Source organism: Acomys russatus, chromosome 15 (genome assembly GCF_903995435.1).
Source record: "Acomys russatus chromosome 15, mAcoRus1.1, whole genome shotgun sequence".
In the NCBI taxonomy this organism is placed as follows: Eukaryota; Metazoa; Chordata; class Mammalia; order Rodentia; family Muridae; genus Acomys; species Acomys russatus.
In genome coordinates, this window is record NC_067151.1 from 54450585 (window position 1) to 54475880 (window position 25296).

At 37.8% G+C, this 25296-nt stretch overlaps 1 protein-coding gene across 1 annotated transcript in view; it reads left to right on the plus strand.

Annotated features, from left to right (window-relative positions):
* Pdgfc (platelet derived growth factor C) overlaps window positions 1-25296 on the plus strand; it is a 159061-nt gene that overhangs the window by 131608 nt on the left and 2157 nt on the right. The window contains exons 4-5 of the mRNA XM_051157342.1: window positions 15681-15888; window positions 21153-21370. Of these exons, the coding sequence (XP_051013299.1) occupies window positions 15681-15888; window positions 21153-21370 (426 nt within the window). The remainder of the gene's footprint in view (window positions 1-15680; window positions 15889-21152; window positions 21371-25296) is intronic.

A 25296-nucleotide genomic window follows, 5' to 3' on the forward strand; every position in this document is an offset into this window, starting at 1 on the left:
CATGGTTTTTTGGCTGTGTTTCTTTATTTTCATTCTAGAGCTAAATATGTACAGATTTCTTAAAAATATCCAACTTGAAATTAAAAATATTTTCTATTCTAACCTGTAAAACCCAGAAGAAATTCCAGAAAGTCTAGGTTCAGTGTTTCTATCAGCAGATATCAAGACTTTATTTCCTTTAGGAACTTGACTTTGATGATTTTTAAGAATTTTCCTAATCCTTTAGTGATAATGGGAACTATTTATTGATCACCCACTTACCCTGTGATAGACGGCTTGTTGTATTGGTAGTGTTGGGTTGGACTGCTCCCCCATTTCTTTTGGTGAAATCTTCATTCTTTAGGAAAGGAATTCAGGGTTTAGTTAATGAACAGCTTAGCAAACAGTGGGTCTCTTATCATGTTTATTTAGGTTGATAAGGGAAAAAATGGAAAGAAAGAAGGGAGTGAGTGAGTGAGTGAGAGTCTGTGGCAACAAGCCCAGGCCATAGAAACATTTCCCATACACTTCATAGCTCTTGTTACGTCTTCAGTGGAATCGAAGATGACACAAGAGACAGGAATCAAGGCCAACTGTCTCTTCCCCATAGTTGGAAATGCAGGAGAAAGATATTTCATCTCTTGTCTTTTGTAAAACTGAAAGAACCAATGAAACGTGATGGAGAGCACAGGTACTGGTTGTTTAAACAGATCTCTTGGCTTCCTGAACTCATCACAAAATGGGACCATGATTCATTTCTACTCTGTCTGTAAATGGCATTTCTGCCTGAAGATAATGGTGTTTTCTTTCTTTTCTTCCTTTCTTCCTTCGTTTCTTCTTCTTTTTTGTTTGTTTTTGTTTTGCTTGATTGTTTGTGTTGTATAGAAAGAGCTTGTCATTTAGGGGAGACAACACATTGTTTGGAAGATGCTGGAATCTCAAGCGGCTCTCTCCTAGTTCATGCTCACATGTTTTCTTTCTCTTCTGTGTTCTGATCTTGACATGTTTTGGTTTCAGTCATCTCTTCTCTTATTCTCCATGGAATGTGGTTTTTGGTTTTAACTCATTTCCTACCTGGTTCAACTTTTCCATTCCTTCACACTGCTAGTTACATTTGTATTATGAATGAATTTTATTCATATAGTTGCATTTTTCCTTCTGTATTTGGATTGGAGCTCCAGTGAAAACTGTGCCCTATCTTTTCTTCAAATTGTGGATCATATTAATAATAATATTTATTTAATTTATTTCTTACCCAGGTACCCATCCCTAAAGTTATATCTCTGAAATCTTTAACAAGTCTAATTTGTTGTTACATTTGGTTTAAGCAGAAAGACGCCAAGTCTTGGACTCTGGGTTGAAAGAAAAACATTACCCACTTTAAATGTGCTATAGGCACTTCTCTCATTTCCTTTGGTCTCTCAATACATAATAAATAGGAGGATTTCATTAGATATGTAAAGCTTCTTACTATGAAAGCATATGGGAATTTTCAGAGCTAAATATATATGAAGTTCCCATGTCCATACCAGCAGAGTGTTATATTGCTACTGGCATAAATCTGAGCGTCACTCAGTGAGACCTGTTGTTAATGTTTTAATACTTCCCTTAGTATTTTATCTGTGCCGGGTTACCACCACTGACTTATATTTGCATAACTCCAGAGCAGTTTGATTAGCACTAAGTAACTGAAAATAAATAATTACCATATGGGAAGGTAAATGATCATGTGGAGTTTTATTTTAAGACATACTCTGTATAATTGTTTCTTTCAGATTTTTTTTTTTTCAGTTCACATGTCAATGAATTGTATGCACTCCCCGCTTCTTTTTTAGCCTTGGTTATTAGAGGCCATCGGGGGATACTATTTGCATTATGTTACCTAGTTTCTTCTTTGTTACCTAAAACTGTTATTATTTTTAAACATTATTTATTCAGATTCTTAAGATATGTCAGTCTCAACATATTCTTAGTTTATATCTAAGCCCTAGTTAAGGTGTGATAAACTGAACACAAACCATATAAATTAGCCATTTCCATAAATGTCTACAATTTAAATGCTTTCAGATCAGGAATCTACTTTATTTCATTTTATAGCAGAACACCTAACACATAGGAATACACTGCAATTTCAAACAACGGAATCATTGCTAGACTATTTGTTCTTTTAATCTTCTAATGGGTACCTTGCAAAATAGACATCATTTTATTTGCAATCCACAAAAAGACAGTTATTTTGTATTATTATTTTTATCTGTGATTAAGTATTCTAAAGCATAGGAAACACAGTAGCTTTCCCGCCACAGTCAAACAAGCAGGTAGGAAATGAGGACAATAGGTTTGTCCTTGGGTTTTCTGACTCGAAATCCCATGCCTTCCCAGGACTCTGAAAATTCCAAGTTTCTTCCCAGTGATGTTCTGAATATAGGTCAGTTTTTAAACTCAGTTTTCACTGTTACTGTAGTATCTTGGTTTGTCAGCTAGTTTCTCCATTGGTGTGTGTGTGTGTGTGTGTGTGTGTGTGTATCTGTCTGTCTGTCTGTCTGTGTGACTTGCATGCACACATCACATGCAACCCTGAAAAAAAGTTAATGTACTTCTGGCTAGTAATCATAACATACACAGTCTTTGAACACAGAGACCATAGGAAACATTGAACTATGGGGGCCTCTTACATAAAATTCTCATTTAAATCATCTCAAAAGCATATGCATATCCTGTTAAAACTGAGTCCCAGGTTGCCATGTGAAGAATGGCAGACCATGTCTTTGTTGTATACATCTCAACTCACTGCAATCTGATATTTTATATTTTTTCTGGAAATTTGTGTAAGGGTTATATATTTTTCTCTTTTTATGCTGTGTTTGATTAAGTACACAAAGAAATTCAAATTCCTAGAGTTTGAATCATTGTAGCCTGCATGGTAAGTACATGCTTTCAGAATGTAGACTAAACTGAAGCGAGTCCAAAGGAACTGTTTTATCTAGTTGATACAGGCTTACATAGTGTTCTGCCTCTCAAAGACAGAGCTTATCCCACTGTCAACAGTTACATAAACCTGAACTTTAAGTCACAGGAACAGAATAAACCACTTCTCATATTTTTGGTAGTAGTAGTAGCAGCAGCAGCAGCAGCAGCACAGGTTTTCCATGGTGCCTACATATACTGCTGTCCTTATAACATCAATATAAAAACTTCCATAATACCATACACAAAACCATCAGAAACCAAAATGCTAAAGATCTTTACAAAGATACTTAGAAATCACCATTTCAGCCAATGGTTTTGAAGTATTTATTGTGTGCCCAGTCCCATCATCAGATTTAGTTCACCCTCTTTAAAATGAAATGTCTCTGGAGGCACATGCTTGCAGCAAAAGTTTCAAATGTCTCCTGTGTTTAATCATTTTATCCAGATAGGCTTTGTGGAGGCTAATTAATTAGCAGCAAAGAGTTCTTCAAATCTAGAATTGCTTTTTTTTTTTTTTCACTTGGAGAAATATAGCTTATTGAGGAGAGGTGAGATGTCTCAGGGTTAAAGACAATTTCTCCCAATCACAATGACCTGAGTTCAAAGTCTAGTCCCTACATGGCTGAAGGAGAATACTGATTTCCTCATGTCTTCACACTTATGGCATAGCATGGGTGCACATATGAGCAAGCACACCCACATATTACTTTTTTTTTTTTTTTTTAAGCCTGTTGGTTTCACCATAAAATTGAATGAGTGCTCAAATTCAGTAAGAACTTTTCTCTCTTCTGAGTTTTTAGTACTGAAGTTTAACTCAAACTGTTGACATCAGTGTGCCTTTAATATAGACTCATGTTATTGACTATTATTTAATCTCTTACAGTCAAGTCACTGCAGAGAAAAGCTTAGTTGTTAGTGTAGCCTGCTACAAGAGCAGTTTCCTCCGTTGATGTGTGATGATTCCTATATGGCAAAGAGAGGAAGATCGCCCATGAATGGAAATTCTGTGGCTCCCAGCAGAGTGTTCTTCCCAGTGGAATACCTTCCCACATTGCCTACAGCTAGAAAGGCAGCTCATGGCCTTTAGATCCTCTCACCTTTCTTGACTACTTTGTTTATATCCAGATTCTATAGTTAAGTACACACAGCAGTCTTGTACTCACAAGTTCCTGTCTCTACAGCCTCACAGTCTGCATCTTTTCTCCAACCCAGAGCAATCTCCATGCACATGCTCCCAGGTCAAAAGCGTGCCCTACCCCGTCAAGCCCTTGTAAATGTCTCCAGCCCTTCTAATCTCTGCAAGTGACTCTGTATTCCTAAAACTCCAATCGAACATGCATCTCTTTATTGTAGTTGCCTCCTCTCAACCCCACTGCCCATAACTAGGTTTTTCTTGTTGTTGTGGTTTTGTTTTTGAGTTCATTGGTTTGTTGCTTTTTTTTTTTTTTTTTTTTTTTTTTTTTTTTTAAGGAATGTGATGGATTTTGCTTTCTTATTTTTTCATACTGTGTCTCTCTAATGGCCCAGATTGGCTTAAATTTCACAGTGATTCTGTTTTAGCTTCCCAAGTGCTGAGATGTCCAGACTGCACCATTCTGCTCTGTTCTCATAGTGCTTCCTATATGCTTCAAATCTCCTCACAGCACCTACCACCTTTTCTTTGTTGTGGCTCTTGTGTAAAGCCTGTAATTTGTCCATGGAAAGAAGAGAACAACACAGTGGCTGTGGAATTCATCATCAGTATCCTAGTGTGGATTGTACTATATACACAGATTGTCCTGTTGAACAAGTTACTTTTTTGCTTGAAAAGCCATATCCTTCCCCTTGAAAAGCCGTATCTTTCTATATTAACAGATAGTAGAGTTCTTTGAGAAGTGTTTGTGGAGAGTGCAGTAATGTTTCATAGACATATTTTGTGTTCTTCATTGCCATGGGTGGTTTTTGCTACCTGTCTGAATTCTGACTCTGTGATACAATTCCATTTTAGTGGAATCTCCAACAAGACAGAACACAATGCAAGAACAAAACATTGTTTATTTAATAATTGGGGTGTAGGTACTCAGATCTAGGAAAGAATGCTAAAGCTATCATAGCAGAATAGGAATGTCATAGAATGGTTTCAAAATGTGAAAATAAATGATAGAATTAGTCAAATTAATTGCCACTGATACCTTGCCATCTTGTTGACATGAGAAGTTCATGCTCACTTGCTATATTATGGGCATTTTTAAAAATACAATACTCTGTGATTAAGGTAACCACATCCAGTGGCCTGATTTAATGAACTTGTAATTTTTGGTGGGATTTTGTTTTATTTCATATAAAGAAAAGTAGTGAGTATGAATTCAGAAACCAATATAGGATATACGAACTAAAGAGATTGCAAGTATATTTTTTAAGCTTCTTAGCATAGAAACTTAAAATTATAGCCATAAACAAACTCAAATTTTATTCAGTACTCACTATTGTGAAACACCAATTCTCTCTTTGGCAGAACAGCTAAGCTACTCAATGACAATCCGAGTTAGCAGAGACAGAGTTTTGTCCATAGATCTCCTCTGTGGAGCAGGTACAAGCTATGATTTGCTCTGTGTATACCAAGTACTGGACAGAGATTCTAGGACACACCAACAATTAATGTCACTTTGTACAACACAGACCAGCATAGGTTATCAACTCATGTTTGAATCAATATTTATCTTAACTAAAATGTTACTACTTAGATAATTAAGTACAATAAGCATTATATATATGGAATTTTGGAAGCATAGAAAGGGAGTATTTGTTTAAATTTTTAACTATTGTTTTACTTAATTTTATAACTATTTTCCTAGTCAGGTCGTTCCACTCTTGCGTGGAACTTATATCCTTAAAGATGTACACAAAAATAAGACAGCTCCAGTGTAATGTAGAGGGATAGTTCATCTTCAGGGTTAGTGGAATCAGGCTCTCCCACTCTAAGGAAAACACTGTTTACATCTACAGCAGTTCACGGTAAGGTTAGTGAACACCTATAGACAAGAAAGAATGTGCCTCACAGAGAACAAGTAACGTGCTCCAGAAGCACCATGGAATAGCTAAAGCTTATGGGAGCTCTGTACCTACCTTGCACTGTAAACCCTCTAAACTGTATTAAAAATAAAGGGTGATTTTGAAGTTTAATTTTTTAAAAAGGAGATATATGTTTCAAAAAATGTAAAATAGGAATTTTATTAACTCCACCTCTTGTAATAGAATATATAGCAGAGTTATCTTGTTTCATTCCTAGCAAGAACAAAAGGCACACTTAGGGGTCATGTTAGCGGATGTCCATGATTGAAACTTGTCTGGGCTTAGCCATGGTCCAGGCATAGGACCACAGTGACCTTTTATGGGACTTTGTGTGCCAGTTAGGGAGAGGGGCAAATGATGGATACAAACCACAGGAATGTTATTTACTGAGGTAGCAAAGCATTTAGTTCCCATGTAAATCCCATCTAGTGTTTTAAAGCTACAGATATTCATAAAAGGAAAGAATGGAGGCAAAATGCAATCAAGTTTCATCTGTGCAGGAAGAACTGGGAGGAACCAGGCAAAGGAGCCCGTGAGAGGCACATTTCCAGACATAGGACAAATGCAGAGAGAGAGAGCATAGTGCAGTGAATCCTCAATCCACATGGGGTTGTCAGATCAGCAAGGATGAAGACTGAGTAGACTCACCATGAGATTCAGCCACTATGTGTCATAAGTGACCTGCGCATCCATTCCAACCACTTTTTCTGGCAATTGCCAAGACATTTTATTACTGTCTACATATTCATTATAGCTACATATAACTAAGTATAATATTTACACATATATATTCATATATGTTATATAGTATAATATATATAATGCATATATATGTGTGTATGTTATACTCCATACTGCTCATCCATCTAAATGACTTTCAGGCATATTTTATTTTATGGGTTGAGTGTTTGGCCTGTTTGTATGTATGTGCACTATATGGATGTCTAGTGCTCTTGGAGATCAGAAAAGGTTGCTGGATCCCCTGGAACTAAACTTACAGATGGCTGGAAAGTAGTAGGAATCAAGCCCAGGTCCTTTGCAAGAACAAAAAGGCACTGCTGAGACATCTTTCCAGCTGCCTGGTATTAGGCTATTTTAAATAGAATTACTCAAAATAGCCTCCTTCATTCAAGTACCATACAATGCTAGAATGAAATTTAGTCTCTTCTCTGACTGTTGCATATATTGAACATGTAATTGAGGTTATCTTCCTAAGAGCATGGCCACTCTGGGCTGGGATCCCTCTATATTTGCCCAGCTCTGCCTAATGGCTGCAGAGAGGTATGCTGAGTGAGGGGCGGGGGGAGGAGGGATGTCTGTGAGAACTTGTTTCCTAGACCTCTGGCTTGAGGTGCACACCATTTCCTGCTCTGCACATGGGTGTTAGTTTCCCCAAGTGTTTTACTTCCTTTTCTTTTCTATTATCCTTCATTTCTTGAGTACTATCAAAAGCAATTTCATCAGTGTTCAATATGATACGGTAAAGGTCACATGACATTTTGCTTTCAAGTGTTTTCAGCTGCTAAAATTGTTCTGGTCTTGGTTGGTTGGTTTTGTTTATTGATTGGGTTTTTTTTTTCTGTCATTGGTTTGAAATAAAGGAATAATATCTCAGATCTCGGTACGAAAAAAATCAAAACAAGATAAACTCGACTTGGCTTCCCACAAATGCCACTGAGCAAGTGCTTTGGCGACTATTTTACTTAGTCGTCCTGTGGCGTTCCAGCTTTCAATATAGACCGTTGCTTATACTGCACACTTTTACCTAAAAAGTGGAAAACTGTTGGCTGGCACTCACCAACCACCTGTACTTGGTGGGGTGTTTGCTACCATGGAACCCCTGCCTAGGGCCTAAAGCTCAGGCTCAAGCATTGTGGTGTGCTTCCTTCTTAATTTGTCCTGCAAAGAAGTTAGGAGAATAGGGTTAAAAGGTATCTTGTTTTACAAATATAGTTAGAGCCTGTGGGGATGAAAGAGTGGAGCCCCTTTCAATTGTTCCTCCATCAAGTTAGTAAGATGTGCTACTTAGGAACAGGAGCAGCACTTGATGTGAGCCAACTTTGGCCAAACTTGCCATCTCATTTTTTTTTTTTTTTTATACATAAGAATAGGCAAGATCCTCCTGTGTTCAGGATTTCATGGAGCTGTGGAAGTTCATAGCCTCCAAATACCCATTGCAGGCTTCAACGTGGAAGGCACTGCTCTTTAGTGCTGCCTGAAGCCTGCTGTTCTCTTTTGGTCTCAGAGCCTGATGGAGATATATCAAGGCAAATTCAATTGTAATGCTCCTTTTATAGGATTCTTGCTAGAGTCTTGATGTGAGCACAACTGGCTGTCTTCCCTGGGATTTTTTTTTTTTTAACTTAAATATCTAATCTCCATCATCTGCCCAGTTTTTAACATCTGTTCCTCGGTTGGAATGCAAGCATTGGCGTTTCTTTGCTGGCTTAAAAATAATTTAAAAACAAAACCCAGATAACTTTTTGGATGAGTTTAGATAAGAACAGGGGGAAAGTAAAAAGAAGCATGCTGCAATGAATTGTTCCAGGGCATTCTTTACAGAAATGCCTGTCAGTTGTTCCTGGCAGGCAGTTTTGTCTGCAAGCCTTGTCTGCAGCTAAAGCTCTTAAAAATCAAAGCTATGTGCAATATATCAGCTTGACATTATATAAATGAGGCTGGACACACCTCCAAGAAGGCCACTGCCCAAGGCTTGAATTTTTAAATCCTTTTTTTTTTTTTTTTTTTTTTTTCCTTTTCTTTTCTCAGATGAGGCTTCTCCATGTTGCCAGGGTTGGTTTGAACTTCTGGCCTCAGCCTCCTCAGTAGCTGGGAGTATGGGCATATACCTGACTTTGAACATTTTTTTTTTTTTTTTGGTTTGGTTGCTTTAATTTTAACTATGATTATACGGCCCAATATGCATTCTTAACTGTGTTAGGCATGAGTGAAGTGTAACCCTTTTCAGTCTAAAATATGCTGCATTCAGCTCACTGAGAGGCACCATATCGTAAATCCTAATTGGCACTATATCTTTTTAGTTGCTGCACTTCTCAAGATAAACATTTGTCTTTGTGTTTGTTCAGAGATGCCTCATTGTAAATGCTGTGTTTTTTAAAAATACTCTTCACCATACAAACCCTGGTGAAATGGCAGGCTAATCTTTTAGAATGCAGAACCATTTATTTCTTGTGAGCTTACAAGCCATTCAAATTGTACTTTTCCAAATAGGGAGGTAGCTTCTTTTTTCTAAATTAAGTCAAAGATGATAATAAGTGACCAAAGCACTTAACATAGCCACCAAGGAACACAAAGCAAGAAAACACTGGCTGGCAAACGTCTCACTGGAGAATTCTGTAAGGAAAACTTTGCTCTCAGGCTTGCCGCCTGGCTCCAATCCCATGGATGCACTCCCTTCGACCAGCACTTGGTTTGATCGCGGGGGCTGCTAGATAATAAAATTTCAGTAATATAAAGGAATATATTTGCTTCTCAGCTGTTCTTTTATACCAGGTTCGCTTTTGTGTGTGTGTCATCTGTACCTACCAGGGTAAGCGTGATGCTTGACTGATCACTACCTTGATGTGCAGCAACAAATTGTCAGTTTGGCTTTCTTTGGGTGAGAGAAGACTGGAGAATATTTGATTCGGCCATCTACTGGCACACTATGGCTTTCTATCTTTATGAAGATAAAGGCAGTAGAAAGCAGAGGACATGAAGATCAATCCAGGGCCCTTCCTGCATTTTTCAAGTTTAACAACGCAATCACAAATACTTTAAAATTAAAAAAAAATTTTTTAACTCTTTTTATTGGAGCATTGGCAACATGGAAACACACATGTAAAGGTCAGGCGACAATGTGTGGCATTGCTTTTCTCCTTCCAGTATGTGAGACCAGAAGATCGAACTTGGATCACCTCACTGGCCTGCAGGTGCCTTCACCACCTTGAAAGTCATTTGAGAATTATCTTGGTGGTCCCTAAATACTTTTAAATATCAAAGATATTGTTTGAGTTTTCCCTGTGCTAAATATATCAGGAAAAGACTGAAAGTCTGGTCTGAACAGCAGCCTTCAGCAACTGGAAGATATAAATTTGAAGACATTCGAGGGTGTTCTTTTCTCTAACTGCTGCTTTCCATTGTCTGTGTATTCTGAAAATCCCCGTAGGCAGAACTCTGAACAGGCAGGGAACCAATCAAAAGTGCATCACTAATTTTTCTTTGCTTTATTATGGGCACAATATCATCTAGGGAGGGGTACTTTGCACTTGTTCTGTTTGAAATCTGCTCTCCTAAAGCCTGGGCATTTACACATGCACATGACAAGAGGCTTTACTTTCAACTTTTGTTATTTTGGGGAGGCTTTGATATGGAGGCTTCACTGGACCCAAAGTGCCTATACTTTGCTGCTCCAATACTACAAGCTTATTTTTTCACTTGTATTAATATTATGGACTATGTGTAATACTGATTCTAAGTGTGGCTTTCCCACTCAGATTCCAACAGACACGGAAACAGCAAAGCAAGGCGACAAACCGGGGTGATATTCACCTGTATGTAGATAACTTCAATAACTGTTCATACCACAGCTTTCATCTGATGCATTAATATACACATTTTTTTCCTGTCTTTTTAAAAATTCATGGTTTTATTTTTGTGCACAGATTGTAAAACTTTATTTTATTTTATAATCCTGAACTGTATACCACTAGTCTCTGAAAGCCTCTTTATTTGCATTTTATATAGATATATACATTTTGGCTTCTATCTTTAAAACTTGCAATTTTTTAATTGCGCTTTCATATTAGATATCTAAGCAATCTACACCAAAGTGGTTAGATGAAAAAACAAAACCTCTCCCAGGCCATTGATTATATCCACAACATAGTTTCTGGTCGTCATGTCCTTCTACCAAAGAAATTCTGTGTTATATGTACAGTTAGAAAACCCAAAGTATGTGAAACATGCCAGATTGATTTCTACACTCAAAGGTTTAGCAATGTGTGGGAGCTGCGGTGACAATTCAGTTGTTGAAGCGCTTCCTTTACATGCATAAGGATCTCAATTCATTTCTCCAGAGCCTAAGGAAAAGCCCAAGCTTTGTAGTAAGTCCTTTTAATTCCAGTGCTGGGAAAGCAGAAGCCAACCAGTCCCTGAGGATCCCAGCACAATCAGCGAGCCTCAGGCCAGTGAGGGACCCTGTCACATACAAACCAAGTAATTGGCCCTTGAAAAAAGACCCAACAGTGACTTCTCATTTCTATATGCATGTGTTCAAGCGTTCGTGTTTGTGTGTGTGTGTGTGTGCATGTGTGTGTGTACCAGTGTTCCCCCATACACATAAAAAATTAACAGTATAACTGGCAAAGCAAAACTATCATAAAATAGCAACATATTATTACTAATATTCTAGAACTTGGTATGTTTCAAATTAGGCCCTTAAAATCTGTGGGAAAATCTTATCCAAGGCTGTCATCTACATTGTTGTTAATCACACATGTGGCATCATCTTCTGCTCAGTGTAGAAGGGATCTGAACACACAAAGCCTACTGTTCCTGGAAGGACTACCCCTGCCCAGGGAAAAGTGCTGTTGGTTTTGTGTCTAGAGCAGGCTCTACCTTTCCAACAAGGGGCCCATAAGGTACCCATAAAGAGATTCCTAAACGGACACAGTTCAAATGCAGTTGGTAGGGAGGTCCAGGCTGGTGCAGATGGCTACATGGATGGAGCAGCTCTTCACAAAGCTGTTACGGGTCAATTTGTGTCGATAGAAGGAAGAGATTAGTGTGCAGAGGCTGTGAGCAGCACTTCTCGAGGGCAGAGTCTAGGATAAGTATAGTAAGTATGAAGGGAAAACTTCATGTTCTTTGATGTCTTTGATGAGTAGGCATTAGGCAGAAGGCCTGATCATGAGGCCTGGATATTGGGTAAGGAATTTGATTTTCTCCTTCAGATGAGAAATCATCTGATCAGTAATATCTTATTTTAGGTAGATTAAGCCACACTTCAGCAATGTAGGGCAAAAGCCTTGAAGAAGGCAATCCCAGGAGACAAGGCTCAGAGTCGGTGCTGACAAGTAATGACAATTAGTAGGAAGATATGACACAATGGTGCTTCATTATAATAAATGTTGTTGTTTTCATTAAATTTACCAAAGAAATTCATGGTCGCAATAGAAAAAAATTGAAACTAGGAAAAATATGAGGAAACAAAGAGGTCTATGGTTGCAATAGAAAAATGAAAGTAGGGACAATATGAGAAAACAATCAAAAACTTATTCTTATTCCTTGACCTTATTATTAGTACATTTTTATTTTGCTTTATTGGTGCATGTTGAAGTCACCCTTTATTGATGATGTTTTAGGGAGAATTTTTATTGTTTAATTTGTTAATGAAAGCTCTTGAAGGATCTCATTTTCAATGGCTATTCTTCATTCTTTGGTTTGATATAAAAATAGATTAGTGCAATATTATGAGCTTATACTTTCCACATTTTTATTATTCTAAATATTATTATAAATTAACATCAAGCAACATAAATGTCTCATTATAGCAACATAAATGTCTTCCTGCATTGATTTAGATAAGTGGTATTATTTACATTGTAGAAAACCCTACACTTTTTTTCTGCACTTACTTTGACCTATTTTTCACTTTAACTGGGATATGTTACATTTTACCTTGGATTAGCATCAAAAATGGGGGGGAAATAAAAGTGAGTTTTAATACTTCAGATAAAAATACTCAAACTTCCTACCTTTCCTGTGTGGGTTGCCTCCATTGTTTTTCTGTTTCAAGCAACCTCATGACAGACATGTTTATATGTGTTTATATTATAAAAACATAATACATGGGCTGGTCTCCACTGAATACAGTTTAGCCCTGAAGAGGCATGTGTATACTCCTCTAAGCACAATCCAGGAGGGCCAGTTCACTCACACCATCAATAGAGATTTTTTGACTTTTACAAAACCATGTATGTGCAGTAGTATGTCTCCATTATTATGAAAGAGCGAATGCATCCTGTTTTGCATGCATTAATGAAGTTTAATGTATTTTCTTATGCTTATAGATCATGCCATGTTTTGTCTGGGGTCTGAGAATTTTCTTTCGTCTGATTATCTCTTTGATATGTAGCCTAGTTAGTAGCCTATTGACAGGAATGATTTGATAAAACATTCTCCAAGTGTCTGCCTTGCACCTTTATTTTGTGTGATATGTCTATTGTGTTAAAAACATGTAAGGGAATTTCTCACACTGATCTTTACTAGTGTCATTTATTTTTAGGTTTTAGTTATGTGTTTGCATTACTTTCATGTCTTCCTTATTTGTATATTTACCTGGGTACAGTTTTCTTTAGAGTCTAGAAGAAGGTGAAAAATCCCTAGGAGCTGGAGTTATAGAAGATTATGAACCACTCTGTGTGGGTGCTGGGAACCAAGCTCTGGTCTCCCAGTAGAGCAGTGTATGCTCTCAATCTCAGAGCTATTTCTCCCACCCAGATGTTTTTAATTCCTTTGATATTATCATGCATTAACTACTAGGTCAATTTCTAAGTTATAGAAAGTGAAAAGTGGGAAATAAGAGGAAAAGTTGATACAACTTTTATTGCTGTTCATATACAAAAGAGTTTTCACTGTGAGTCCTATGTTTGACATGTAGAGATATTATTAATGTATTGTTGGAGAATTTCATACGTTAAAGCAATATATTTTGATAAAATTCACATCCTCTAATTCCTCCCCTCTAATTCATTTTCTATTTGTCCTTCCACCTTTTCTTCTAACTTCATGATCTCTCTCTCTCTCTCTCTCTCTCTCTCTCTCTCTCTCTCTCTCTCTCTCTCTCTCTCAATAAATAAATAAATCCACAAATCCACTCAGTACACTTAGTGCTGTCTATTTGTACATGGCTATACTATCATCTTACTGGAACGCAGGTAGCCACTGAGGAACCTCATCCCTGAAGAGAACTGACTATTTGCCTCTCAACTGCCATCAGTTACCAATAATTTCTCAGTGAGTGATGGAAATGCATGAACAACTCCCTCATCTGTGCAGGCGTATAGGCTGGTTGATCCTGTGTAGGTCTTGTGAATGTATTCACAGCCGTTGTGAGTTCACATATTCAATAGCCTTCTCCTGTCTATCAAATATGTTTCACAGTACAGGTCCAGTACCTCTGACTCTTATAATCATTTTCTACCTTTTCTCAGATGATTCCTGTATGCTGTGGGGATGGGAGTCTAAGACAGCTGTCCCATTTAGAGCTGATCACTCAACAGTCTCTTATTCTCTACATGTTGGCAACTCTGTGTTAATCTCCATCTATTACAAGAACAACAAAATGCTTCGGTGATGCAGGTTGAGATGCATGGTAATCTGTGTGCTTAAAGATAGGAATTTAAGGCCTGAGTTATTACTATTGGCAGATTAATAACTAGATTCTCCTCTCCAACCTTCTTGTCCAGCCATAGGATTCTAAACAAATAATGGTGCCTGGTTTTGGTTTCATCTTGTGGATTGGGATTTAAATCCAACAAGAGAGTGGTTACCTACATAATATTTGTGCCATTGTTGCACCAGTGGGTATAATTCAGTGGGCCAGTTGTTATTATAGCTCATTGTGTTCACAACTGTGTAACATGGTTGACTATTTTTTCCAAATAGTGTAGAGAACGTCCTCTAGCATAGTGAAAGCTAGCCAATAGGGATGAATTCTTCAAGTCAGTGTGAGCTTGATGTCTCCACATCTTGTTATTAAATCATGTGGTGTCCTTAGCAACAAAGTCTTATTATCAAATTATGGAAGATAACCCAAAGGAAATGCCTTGCATTGCTAGGGATCCATGAGACCCCACTGACCAAAGAAGGCATTGATATGAGCCTCGCAACAGTCATATAGATGGCACGGTATTTTTCTGGTGTTTCTCTTGTACCTTAACCATATGTTTATAGTTTTTAAAGTAAAATTCTAAAAGAAAACTTTCAAGCTGCTCTTTCATGGCTTCTATGCTTTTTTTAACCTTTATATTTTCAGGTAAGCAGACAAGTTGTTATTTGTAACATTTTTTGCAGTCATTGTGTTTCTTAAATTGTTAATTTTCATCATTTCTAGAAATAAGAAAAGCCTATCCTGCTGTTCTAAAGATGTCATGTGTTTTAGACATGTATTAAGACCTTTATGTTACTCATCTTTTTATCTGTGTAAATTTACAAATCTATAGCCTAGAGTGGACACTGGGCTGGAGCCATGGATGAGCACGGAGTACCTGTACTTTTAATTTTCTAGTATGAAGAAACAGTAATCACATTAGCCTTGGATTGTGGTAATGGAAATAAGTGTCTCTTGTACCTTATAGAGCATTGCTCAGTGCTTATCTACATGAAGTTTAGTAAAGCAATTACTTTTTGCTTTTCTCTTTTTCCTAGATAAAGTATCACAAACGCATCTTAGATTGGTTTCATACTTGAAATTCTCCCATCTCAGCCCTCTTCTGTGTTATGGTATTACAGATATATACAACTAAAGCCTGCTTCAAAGTAATTACTCCTGCCTTGAGCTAAACACAGTCTTGCTTTCTGTGCACTTCCAGCATTAGCCCGAGTATCTTGGTGGACGTGGAAAAGGAATGCATTGTCATTTTTAAAAATAGCTAACGAGGGCATTTTACTTTCAGCAAGTCCCTGAAACCACGAGTCCTTCGGCATTGCCCCCGTCAGCCTTGTCACTGGACCTGCTCAATAATGCTGTGACTGCATTCAGTACCTTGGAAGAGCTGATTCGGTATCTAGAGCCAGATCGATGGCAGATGGACTTGGACAGCCTCTACAAGCCAACATGGCAGCTTTTGGGCAAAGCTTTTCTTTATGGGAAAAAAAGCAAAGGTAAGCTTCCTTTTCAAATTAGAGCCGTGCTTCATTTTCTTCTTCTTTGTTTGTCTTTTTTATTATTAATTTTTAACATATACACCTATATTATTATACCTACATAACAAAACTACAAACAGCAAAAGAATCACAGAACATTCAGGAATTACATTCATGTTACATTCATAGTGTTTTGGCTGTTTGTATTTGGCAACCTTGAAGAAAACATTTTCCTATCTTGGTGATCCTAAAATTCTGAATGTAACTCAGTATCTATCATATCTCATCCCTGTCAACTTAAAACGTCTATTTAGACCTAAAAACATCTCAGTCCCCAAATGACTAGGCTCAATTGTGACATTTAACTGTTTGTTCTTCAACCCCATCCAAGACTTGAGAAGGAGTAAATTTAATTGCCTGAGTGAACAGAAAGTCCTTATTTAATAATGAGAGGAAAAAAAAAAAAAAGACAGAGATACTGGGCCATAAGGCTGAAGATGATGCTCCAACATTTTAGAGAGCTATGGGTGATTGTTTAGGTCACTTCATTTCTTAATGGCTGATGTTTTCAGATTCCTTTGCCACCTTGTCTAAAAGGGAGCATTTAGAATGGCTTCAGTGATATGATTAAACAATTCATTTTATTGTCATCTAAACACATGAATATATTAAATGGGAGTTTAAACAGGAGGAAAATCAAGAGATACTTCTACTGAAAATTCTAGTCACTGCCTAGCTCATCAAATATCATTTTGATGGGGCACACTCTTCAGTTTGACAAGAACTATTGCTTATTCTAATTTACATTTTGAGATTTAAAAGGAAAGATCAGAGATGAGAAAAAAACTGGCTTAGGTCTAGAAAATAAGAGTGCTTTATAGAAGTCATTCTTACCATGTATAACCCGGGTCGGGGTTGCATCTATTTTGTAAACTTAGACAAACCTCTAAAGGGTAGAAGAAATTGTATTTAAAGAGTTCCCAAGGTGGGATTCACAGCAGGAAAACAATAGCCTTCAGAAGAACATAAAATGGGAATTTTTTTATCTATAAAGTTCCCTTTTGAATCCTTTTCTTTTGACCAAATTGGTTTATCTTTCTTATTTATTTATTTATTTATTTATTTTTAGTTTTTTGAGACAGGGTTTCTCTATGTTATCTTGACTGTCCTGGACTAGCTTTGTAGACCAGGCTGTCCTTGAACTCACAGTGATCTGCCTGCCTCTTCCTCCCTAGCACTGGGATTAAAGGCATGAGCCACTATGCCCGGTTATGGTTAATCTTTTTTTTTTTTTTTTAATAGCAGCATTTCTGATAATTAAACATAATTCTCATGTTTGAAAAAAGAATGGTAGTGATACTAACCGAGTTTCCAATGGGGTTAGCTAATTCTCCTGGGGACGTCAGAATCGTGAGAGAGCCATATCCGACACAAATGACAATGGAGGGAATTAATAGGAAAACAAGACCGCACTCAGAAACCTTGGTTGCAGTCTGTCAGAAACATTGGCTTCTACTCAGCATCACCTTGGCAAATGGGATGACAGTAAGGGGAATTTTTGTGGGAGGAGCAGTGTTTAGTTAATTTGAACCATTCACCACAGCAGATTGCACCAGGCTTTTTCTAAACCCTGTAAGAAGAAACTTGATTCCTGCCTTCCCTGCACACCCTTGCAGCCTTCCTGAGCCTGAGTTTTGATCTTCACGGGTCACGTTTGGACCTGCCCAGCCCTGATATTTCACTCTGCCAACAGACATCGTTTCCTCTCAGAAGTGTTGGGACATGGTCCTGTTCAAGAGCACGGGCAGCTGAACCCTGTCCAGATGCCGAATGCTCTTACATATTTATCAGATCTGATCTCGACAAATAAGTTAACAACAGCACTTCCCATTTTTGCACTTAGGAACAGGAAGCTGAAGTTCTGCAGGGGTAGCTGAACTTCCCATGAACTGCACCTTTCTTAGCAATGTGAATTAGATTGTGAGGTGCATCAGTTAGAAGTAGAAGTGAGACGTTGCTTTTAGGCTCTCATAGAGGTTTTTGAACAGCGATTCTAGATTCCAGCATTAAACTTTTCCTTTGAGCCATGCCTCTAAGCCTGCATCCCCATGCCTGACCCTCATAGATTTGGCCACAAGCTACCTTAGGCTTAAAAGATCCAGTGCGGATCTGCATCTCCCACACATACATTTAACATCTTCACCAATGAAGCCCTTTGCAGTTTCGAAAAACGTTTACTTTTTAAGCAGACCTAAGTGTGAGGAAATCACTGTGTATGTTTAGAATTTTACACAAACTAAAATGCAGGTGTGGGCTAACATCCCCAGACAAAAATCAGCTCCCCTGAATAGCCTTTCAACAAAGGAACAGGGAAATACTTTTAAAAGCCTCTAATTAGACATTGAAATAGATTTTTCCCCAGAATAAACATATCACAAGGTTACCACATTTGTCTTAGAAGGACCACCCTCATGTTGCCTTACTGTAATATGATAGGCCTAGGATTGAATATCTGAAAAAGAAAGAAGAGCTAACCAAGTAAAATGTGTCCATTATTTTTGCCAGTATTATGCTTTCTGTTAAAACTTATAGTGTTGATAAAATTTTCTTGAGAAATCATGATTTACAATTGGTGATACGGTCAGAATTTTTATTCTTTAGAAAGATAAGTTGTTACATCTTTCAGGGGACAGTCATGGAAAGGTAAAGGGATGAAAAGGCTCTGTGTGTGTGTGTGTGTATACACACATGCATGCACATGCATGTGTACATGTGCATGTGTGTGTGTATATGTGTGTTCACGTGCATGCATGTATGTGTGTTTACTTTGCAAATATTTTGCAGAGAGAAATTAACTTAGCATTATAGTTAATAAAAATATTCCTTAGTGTATGATCTATTTTTCTTTCTAGTCCTGTTTTCTTTTCTTTCTTTTTTTCCCCTTTTCTCGTTATTTTAGGTAAAATATTGCAGAATGCTTGTAAAGTTTCGTTTACAAGGTTTGCTTTCAATGAAGCTGATGTTAGTTTGAAACTTTTGGAGGCAGACCCATAAAATGTCAAGATTATATGCAAATTTTAACCCTTTAATTTAGTCTAGGATGATCTGTTAGCAAACAGTAGTGGATTTTGGCTTTAGTTTCTCTATATCTCTTTCTCTAACTCAGCGTTTTCATCCACATTGTGTGGCTAAAGGGGAAAAAGCTAAAACAAGGCATTTTCTAAGTCAAACTTAACAGTTCTTTCAAAGGGGGCTTTTGACTTGTGACTCAAGCATGATAAACGACTAGAAGCTGAGTTGAAAGTGTGTTTAAGTATTCACATTGTAGCAGGTACAAGAGCACACTTGGGAAATCTACCCTAGCCTTTTATTGTGGTTAAGTAAATATTTTAAGGGGAACACATGCAGTCCTTTTTCTAGTTTTGTGAAATGGTATGTTTAAAAGTATGTGTGGAAGGTGAGGGTTCTTTTACAGCTGGGAGCTTCATTCACGGTCTGAGGATTTGGATAAGCCATACATATTGTGGCAGCTAGCCTCTCTTTGTGTTGTGTACTTTTAAATTCTTTCTCCTTCCCAGCCCAGATATCAGTTCTTTCCAGAGAAAAGAACCAAACCAAATCACAGGCAGCCTTAAAATAAAATGCTAATGTTTGTATATGCCAATAATTTGGCAAGATAGAATGCTGTAAAGCCAGTGACATCATTAACATAGTGATCCTGCTAACTTTACTAGTGATGGTTGCTCTCACAGGTTCATTTTCAGTTAAAATCCTTAAATACTCAAAACTATCAATTCCTGTTGAATTAAAACATACTTTTTCAGCCAAGTAAATCTTTGATATGAGCCCCTTAGCATTGCTTTGGATATTTATCCACTTGACCTAGGTTTCTTATCACTCTTACATTTGAACATGGCGTGGTCATAATTGACAATTAAATATTCATAACCTGTTATATTCCTTCAAAAATGTAAAAGCATCCATTGACAAACTATATTAGTTTAATAAAGTCAAGAAAGCAAGTACTTTATTCTTATTTTCTATCACACGTTAAAACTATTAAAAACTGCTGGTGTTGTTTTTCAGAACTGAAGTCTCACAATCATTGTTACTATTTAAATCCATACTTTATGGAATATGAAAAAACAATTTTTATTTCTGTTTTGTAATCTTTCTAGTATTAACTTAAAGATATTTAACTCAATTCTTATGTTTTCTGTAACAATATATTTTAAATAGTTACTAATGACAAGCGTGAAGCCTGAATAAACATAGGGTCTGAAATTCTTAAGATGTGTTACATTTGAATATTTCTAAGGAAAAAGATAGGCAAAGCTATATAAGACATAAAGTAAAGCCAAATTAGAAGTGTAGATCCTATCATTGCTTTTTATGTGTAAATTTTTAGTAAATATGGCATTGTTTTACCATAACTCTCCCAAGGCAGTATTCATGTAGATAAAACAATAGTCCTTTGGGGAATTTCTCTGCACATCTAATGAAAAGATATTGTGTTCGTTTGTCACAAGCAGAACCTAAAAGGTAATGTAGTTAAACAGCTCACTTGAAAGAATAGAGTCAGTGGCTATGAATCAGACCCTCTTCCATCTTTCAACAAGCGAACGACAGAAATCTGAAGGAACCCAATTGCTCAACAGTTCACAGAACCCCAGTGCCTACTACACTGAAGCTCGGCTTTTCAACTTCTGCGCTCGCACTTCTTGTCCATTCAGCTGTCTTCAAATTTTTTTTCTTCATTCTCTTAATGTTCTGTGTTCCTTACAGCCAGAACGATTGCAGAAGTTCTGTGGATGGCTTTCAATAAGCTGTTCTTCACTAATTGTAAGAGCTTGTAATCCTTTTAAAAGTTATGTTTGCCTTTGAGTCAAAGCATTCATACCCCTACACACTACGCTTCCCGGCAATGCTGTCTTTGTCTGCTTTTTTGACTAAGGTTAAAAGGTGTAGCCCCTTTTCTCTATCTAAAGTTTCCTATTTATAGTTCTCAACTGTTTCGTTGGCCCTGTCCTTCATATTGCACAATGTCACATCTTTATTGGCCACTAAGTCATAATGAAGCTTTGTTTACTAAGAAACAGAAAGCCCGATTTGTGAGCTCTTGAGCCATACAACAAAGTTAAAATGAGAAGGGATATTGTTAGGGTCATCACTCATGGAATAACCGGATCTCCTTTATAAAAGGTGCTTAAAGCAATGGAGCGAGGCTCAAAGCATGCACATCACTTTTTTCTTTGCTTTTTTTTTTTTTTAATGTCCTGTAGTGGTGAATCTGAACCTTCTCAAAGAAGAGGTAAAACTATACAGCTGCACACCTCGCAACTTCTCAGTGTCCATACGGGAAGAGCTAAAGAGGACAGATACCATTTTCTGGCCAGGTTGTCTCCTGGTCAAGCGCTGTGGAGGGAACTGTGCCTGTTGCCTCCATAATTGCAATGAATGTCAGTGTGTCCCACGTAAAGTTACAAAAAAGTACCATGAGGTAAGTACATCGTTTTCTTTGCAGTTTCTGTGGAACACTTTGTTTCTAAAATGCACTGGGAAGCACATGTTCCCCTCACTGACATATGAGCACCACGTCTACAAAGCATTCTTTCTTGTTTTCACTTTTCAAGTCAGGGCCTTTGATTTAAGACACAGACATTGAAAGTTTAGAAAGCACGCTGTGTTGTGGTGGCTCCTAGCTGATCAGTGAAGTTTTTATTATTATTATTATTATTATTATTATTATTATTATTATTATCGTTGTCGTCATCATCATCATCATCATCATCATCATCATCATCTGGTTTTGTTCTTGTTGTTGTTTCTATGCTACTGTGATCAAACTCAGGACTTGTTTATGCTGGTCAAATGTCCCACTACTGAGAAACAACTTGAGGTCCAATTACACAAGATTGTTAGTTCTTATATTAAACACACAACATCTTTTCTGAGGAAAAAGAGTTAAGCTTTTAACTATAAAACTTTTCAAACTATTAAAGCAGAATAGTTTAAAGACTTAGACACAGCTCACTATCAAATTTGGAGCAGCAAGACCTTTGGTAGTCATTTTTACATACTGCCCGGTGTCAGAACAGAAACATTCTGAGCACATATTTACAGTTATACTGCTGTGCCCATTACACTTGGTGCATCAAACAGTATGCGCTATGTTGCAGGAATTGCTTCATGTTTTACTTCACAAAAAATGTAATCTGAAAAAATTAGTCGTTACTGCATTGTGGAGCCTTGGGAACGAACAAATTCAGAATATTCATGGGTGGAGGCAGGCTTAGTGCTACGTACTTGTACTCTCAGGTGGTATGGAGCCTGTGAAGGAGAACTAGTTAAACCCAGAAGTTCAAAGCTAGCCTGGGCAGCTGCAGCAGCAGCAGCAGCAGCAGCAGCACCACCACCACCACCACCACGCCCACCACCAGCACCAACAACAAAGAATTCCTCGACTCATTCATGCTGGAATACCTTGTGTAAATGCCTCTTTCTCTAGCAGCAGCATATATGTTGCATGTGTGTATGTTTGTGTGCATTCAGAAAATATACTTTCTTCATGTTTCAGATTTAATTGTTATAATGTTCCACACTGTGCTTGGTTTAAGTTTGACCCTCTGATATGATTTTCGTTGAACTTCCTTCAATTACTTTTAATCTGTGCCCCCAAAGAATGATTTTTCATGCACATTATGGCATCACTGAAACCCTTGGCCTTTCTTTCTTTTCTTTTTTTTTTTTATTAATTTATTCTTGTTACATCTCAATGGTTATCCCATCCCTTGTATCCTCCCATTCTTCTCTCCCTCCCATTTTCCCCTCATTCCCCTCCCCTATGAATGTGACTGAGGGGGATTACCTCCCCCTGTATATGCTCATAGGGTATCAAGTCTCTTCTTGGTAACCTACTGTCCTTCCTCTGAGTGCCACCAGGTCTCCCCCTCCAGGGGACATGGTCAAATATGAGGCACCAGAGTACGTGTGAAAGTCATATCCCACTCTCCACTCAACTGTGGAGAATGTTCTGACCATTGGCTAGATCTGGGTAGGGGTTTAAAGTTTACCTTTAAAGTTGGCCTTTCAACTAACACATCATGGCATCATAAGCTACACTTCCAGGACACAATTTTCTGCTTTTCAGAAATATTCTGTTGATGGTTGAGAAAGCTTGGGGGAAAGCATAGACATGAGGAAGACAAGGGACCCTATGTTCATCTCAGAGTGGCCATTAATTTGTATCTGCCGACGAGATGCCTGAGCTCATTAAAACCTGGTAATAGTCCAGCCTCTCCTTAGGCAGCATGTTTGAAGGTGGTTACCTCCCTTTTAGTAGACACTGTCTAAAACCAGCATCTAGTGATTACACCAGAGGTATAATTATTGTCATTCTACCCTTCCTACATGCATGCTCACACCAGCTGCCTCTGAACTGAATGTCCCTGTGACAGTATCAGAGTATCTGCTCCAGGGTCATGGATCAGTGGCTCTCACCTTCCTGATGTTGCAACCATTTAGTACAGTTCCTCATGTCTACGTGTGGTGAACCCCAACCACAAAATTATTAAGTTTCTATTTCATAACTGCAATTTTACTACTGTTATCAGTAGTAATGTAAATATCTGATATACATAGAATATTTGATATGTGATCCTTGTAGTGGCTGCGACTCACAGGTTGAGAACCAGTGAAGTAGATAGTCAGTGTCACAGTTCTTGGGGCTCCAGGATGGCTATGCCAATAGCAAGCTTTGCAATGTCTTTGTATTATCCACGAGATCCCCTCACTAGAAAATGTGTTAGAAAGTAAACATAATTTCTTCCCACTTTCTCTGTTTCCAAAGGAAAACTTTTCCAAGAAAAGTCAGGAACTTTACAAGCCCACAAACTTGCACATTGATTCTTTCTTGAAAGATGTTTTAGATATGATAGGGCATTCTATACCATGCATGCCTGTGTTGTCTGTATGTTTGTAAATATGAGATGTGTATCCCATGCCCCAGAGGCCAGACAAGGATTTCAGATCTTCTGGAACTGGAATTAAGGACAGTTCTAAGCCTCCATGTCAGTGCTAGGGAGCAAACCCAGCTCCTCTACAAGAGAAGTCAACTCATACCCACTGAGCTAGCTCTACTTTACGTCATGTAGAGGACTTTAAAAGCGACTATGGGAGAGAGAAGCTTTACTATCCTAAAGTCACTGTTCATGGAACATGAAGTTGGATCAGGATTTGAGGGACACTGTCACCAAGACTGAAAACCTGAGTTCCATTCACCCAGCAGAAGGAGAGAACTGACTCATGCCAGTTGTCCTCTGGCCTCTATGTGCATGGTGACATGCGTGTACACACACACACACACACACACACACACACATCCAACAAATAAATAAAAATGAAATAAAATCATTGTATATGCTTCTTTGCTCCTACCAAGTTGAAAGGTAAAGAAATTAAAAGTCACATTGCAGCATAGCATTTAAAAATACAAATTTTAGTTTCAGGTATGCTGGTCTTGCTGCTAACATTTATTAGCTGTGTGATTTTGAGCAAGTTGCTTAGTTTTCTTAGCCTCGCTTCCCTTATCTGTTGGTTGCCAACCCACATAGGCACATACCCACATACTTCATACTGGAGAGTCAGTACGTTAATCTTTACAAAACTCTTGGAATGAAATCAAACACACTTCAAGGTATTCCTATATTTTAGCCTTCTTTCTTTCTTCCTTCCTTCCTTTCTTTCTTTCTTTCTTTCTTTCCTTCTTTCTTTCTTATGTTTACAATGTTCTGCCTGCATGTATGCTTGCAGGTCAGAACAGGGCACCAGATCTCATTACAGATGGTTGTGAGCCACCATGTGGTTGCTGGGAATTGAACTCAGGACCTTTGGAAGAGCAAGCAGTGGTGGATTATCAGTAAATGAGTGAACTTAGACTGAGGAGAGGCAGATATCTCATGACTAAAGGGTATATATGATACTGTGCTAGGTGGAATGTGTTTATTGCTTTTTCTACTTTCATAATTGACCCAGTTATTTCTCTTTACTCATAACTTTATAAATTTAATTACTTGTTTTACATCATGGTGACAGGAGAAAATGGAGGAGAGAAAGAGAGAATTAAAATATGTGACCCATTGTCCCTATTTTCCCAAGCTAGAGTACTTAAAATTTTAGTCACTTCCTAAAATACTCTATCCACTGCCAAGTGTCCAATACATGAGGCTGGAAATGACATTTTATACTAAACCATAGCAGGAGTGAACCCAGAGTTTCAGGCATTCTCAATGAATATCGCATCCTACAACTGAGCCCCACCCCAAGTATTCCTTCAGATGCTTCTTTATTGGATATGTCCATCCTTCCTTTCTTTCTTCCTTCCTTCCTTCCTTCCTTCCTTTCTTCCTTCCTTCTTTCCCTCCCTCC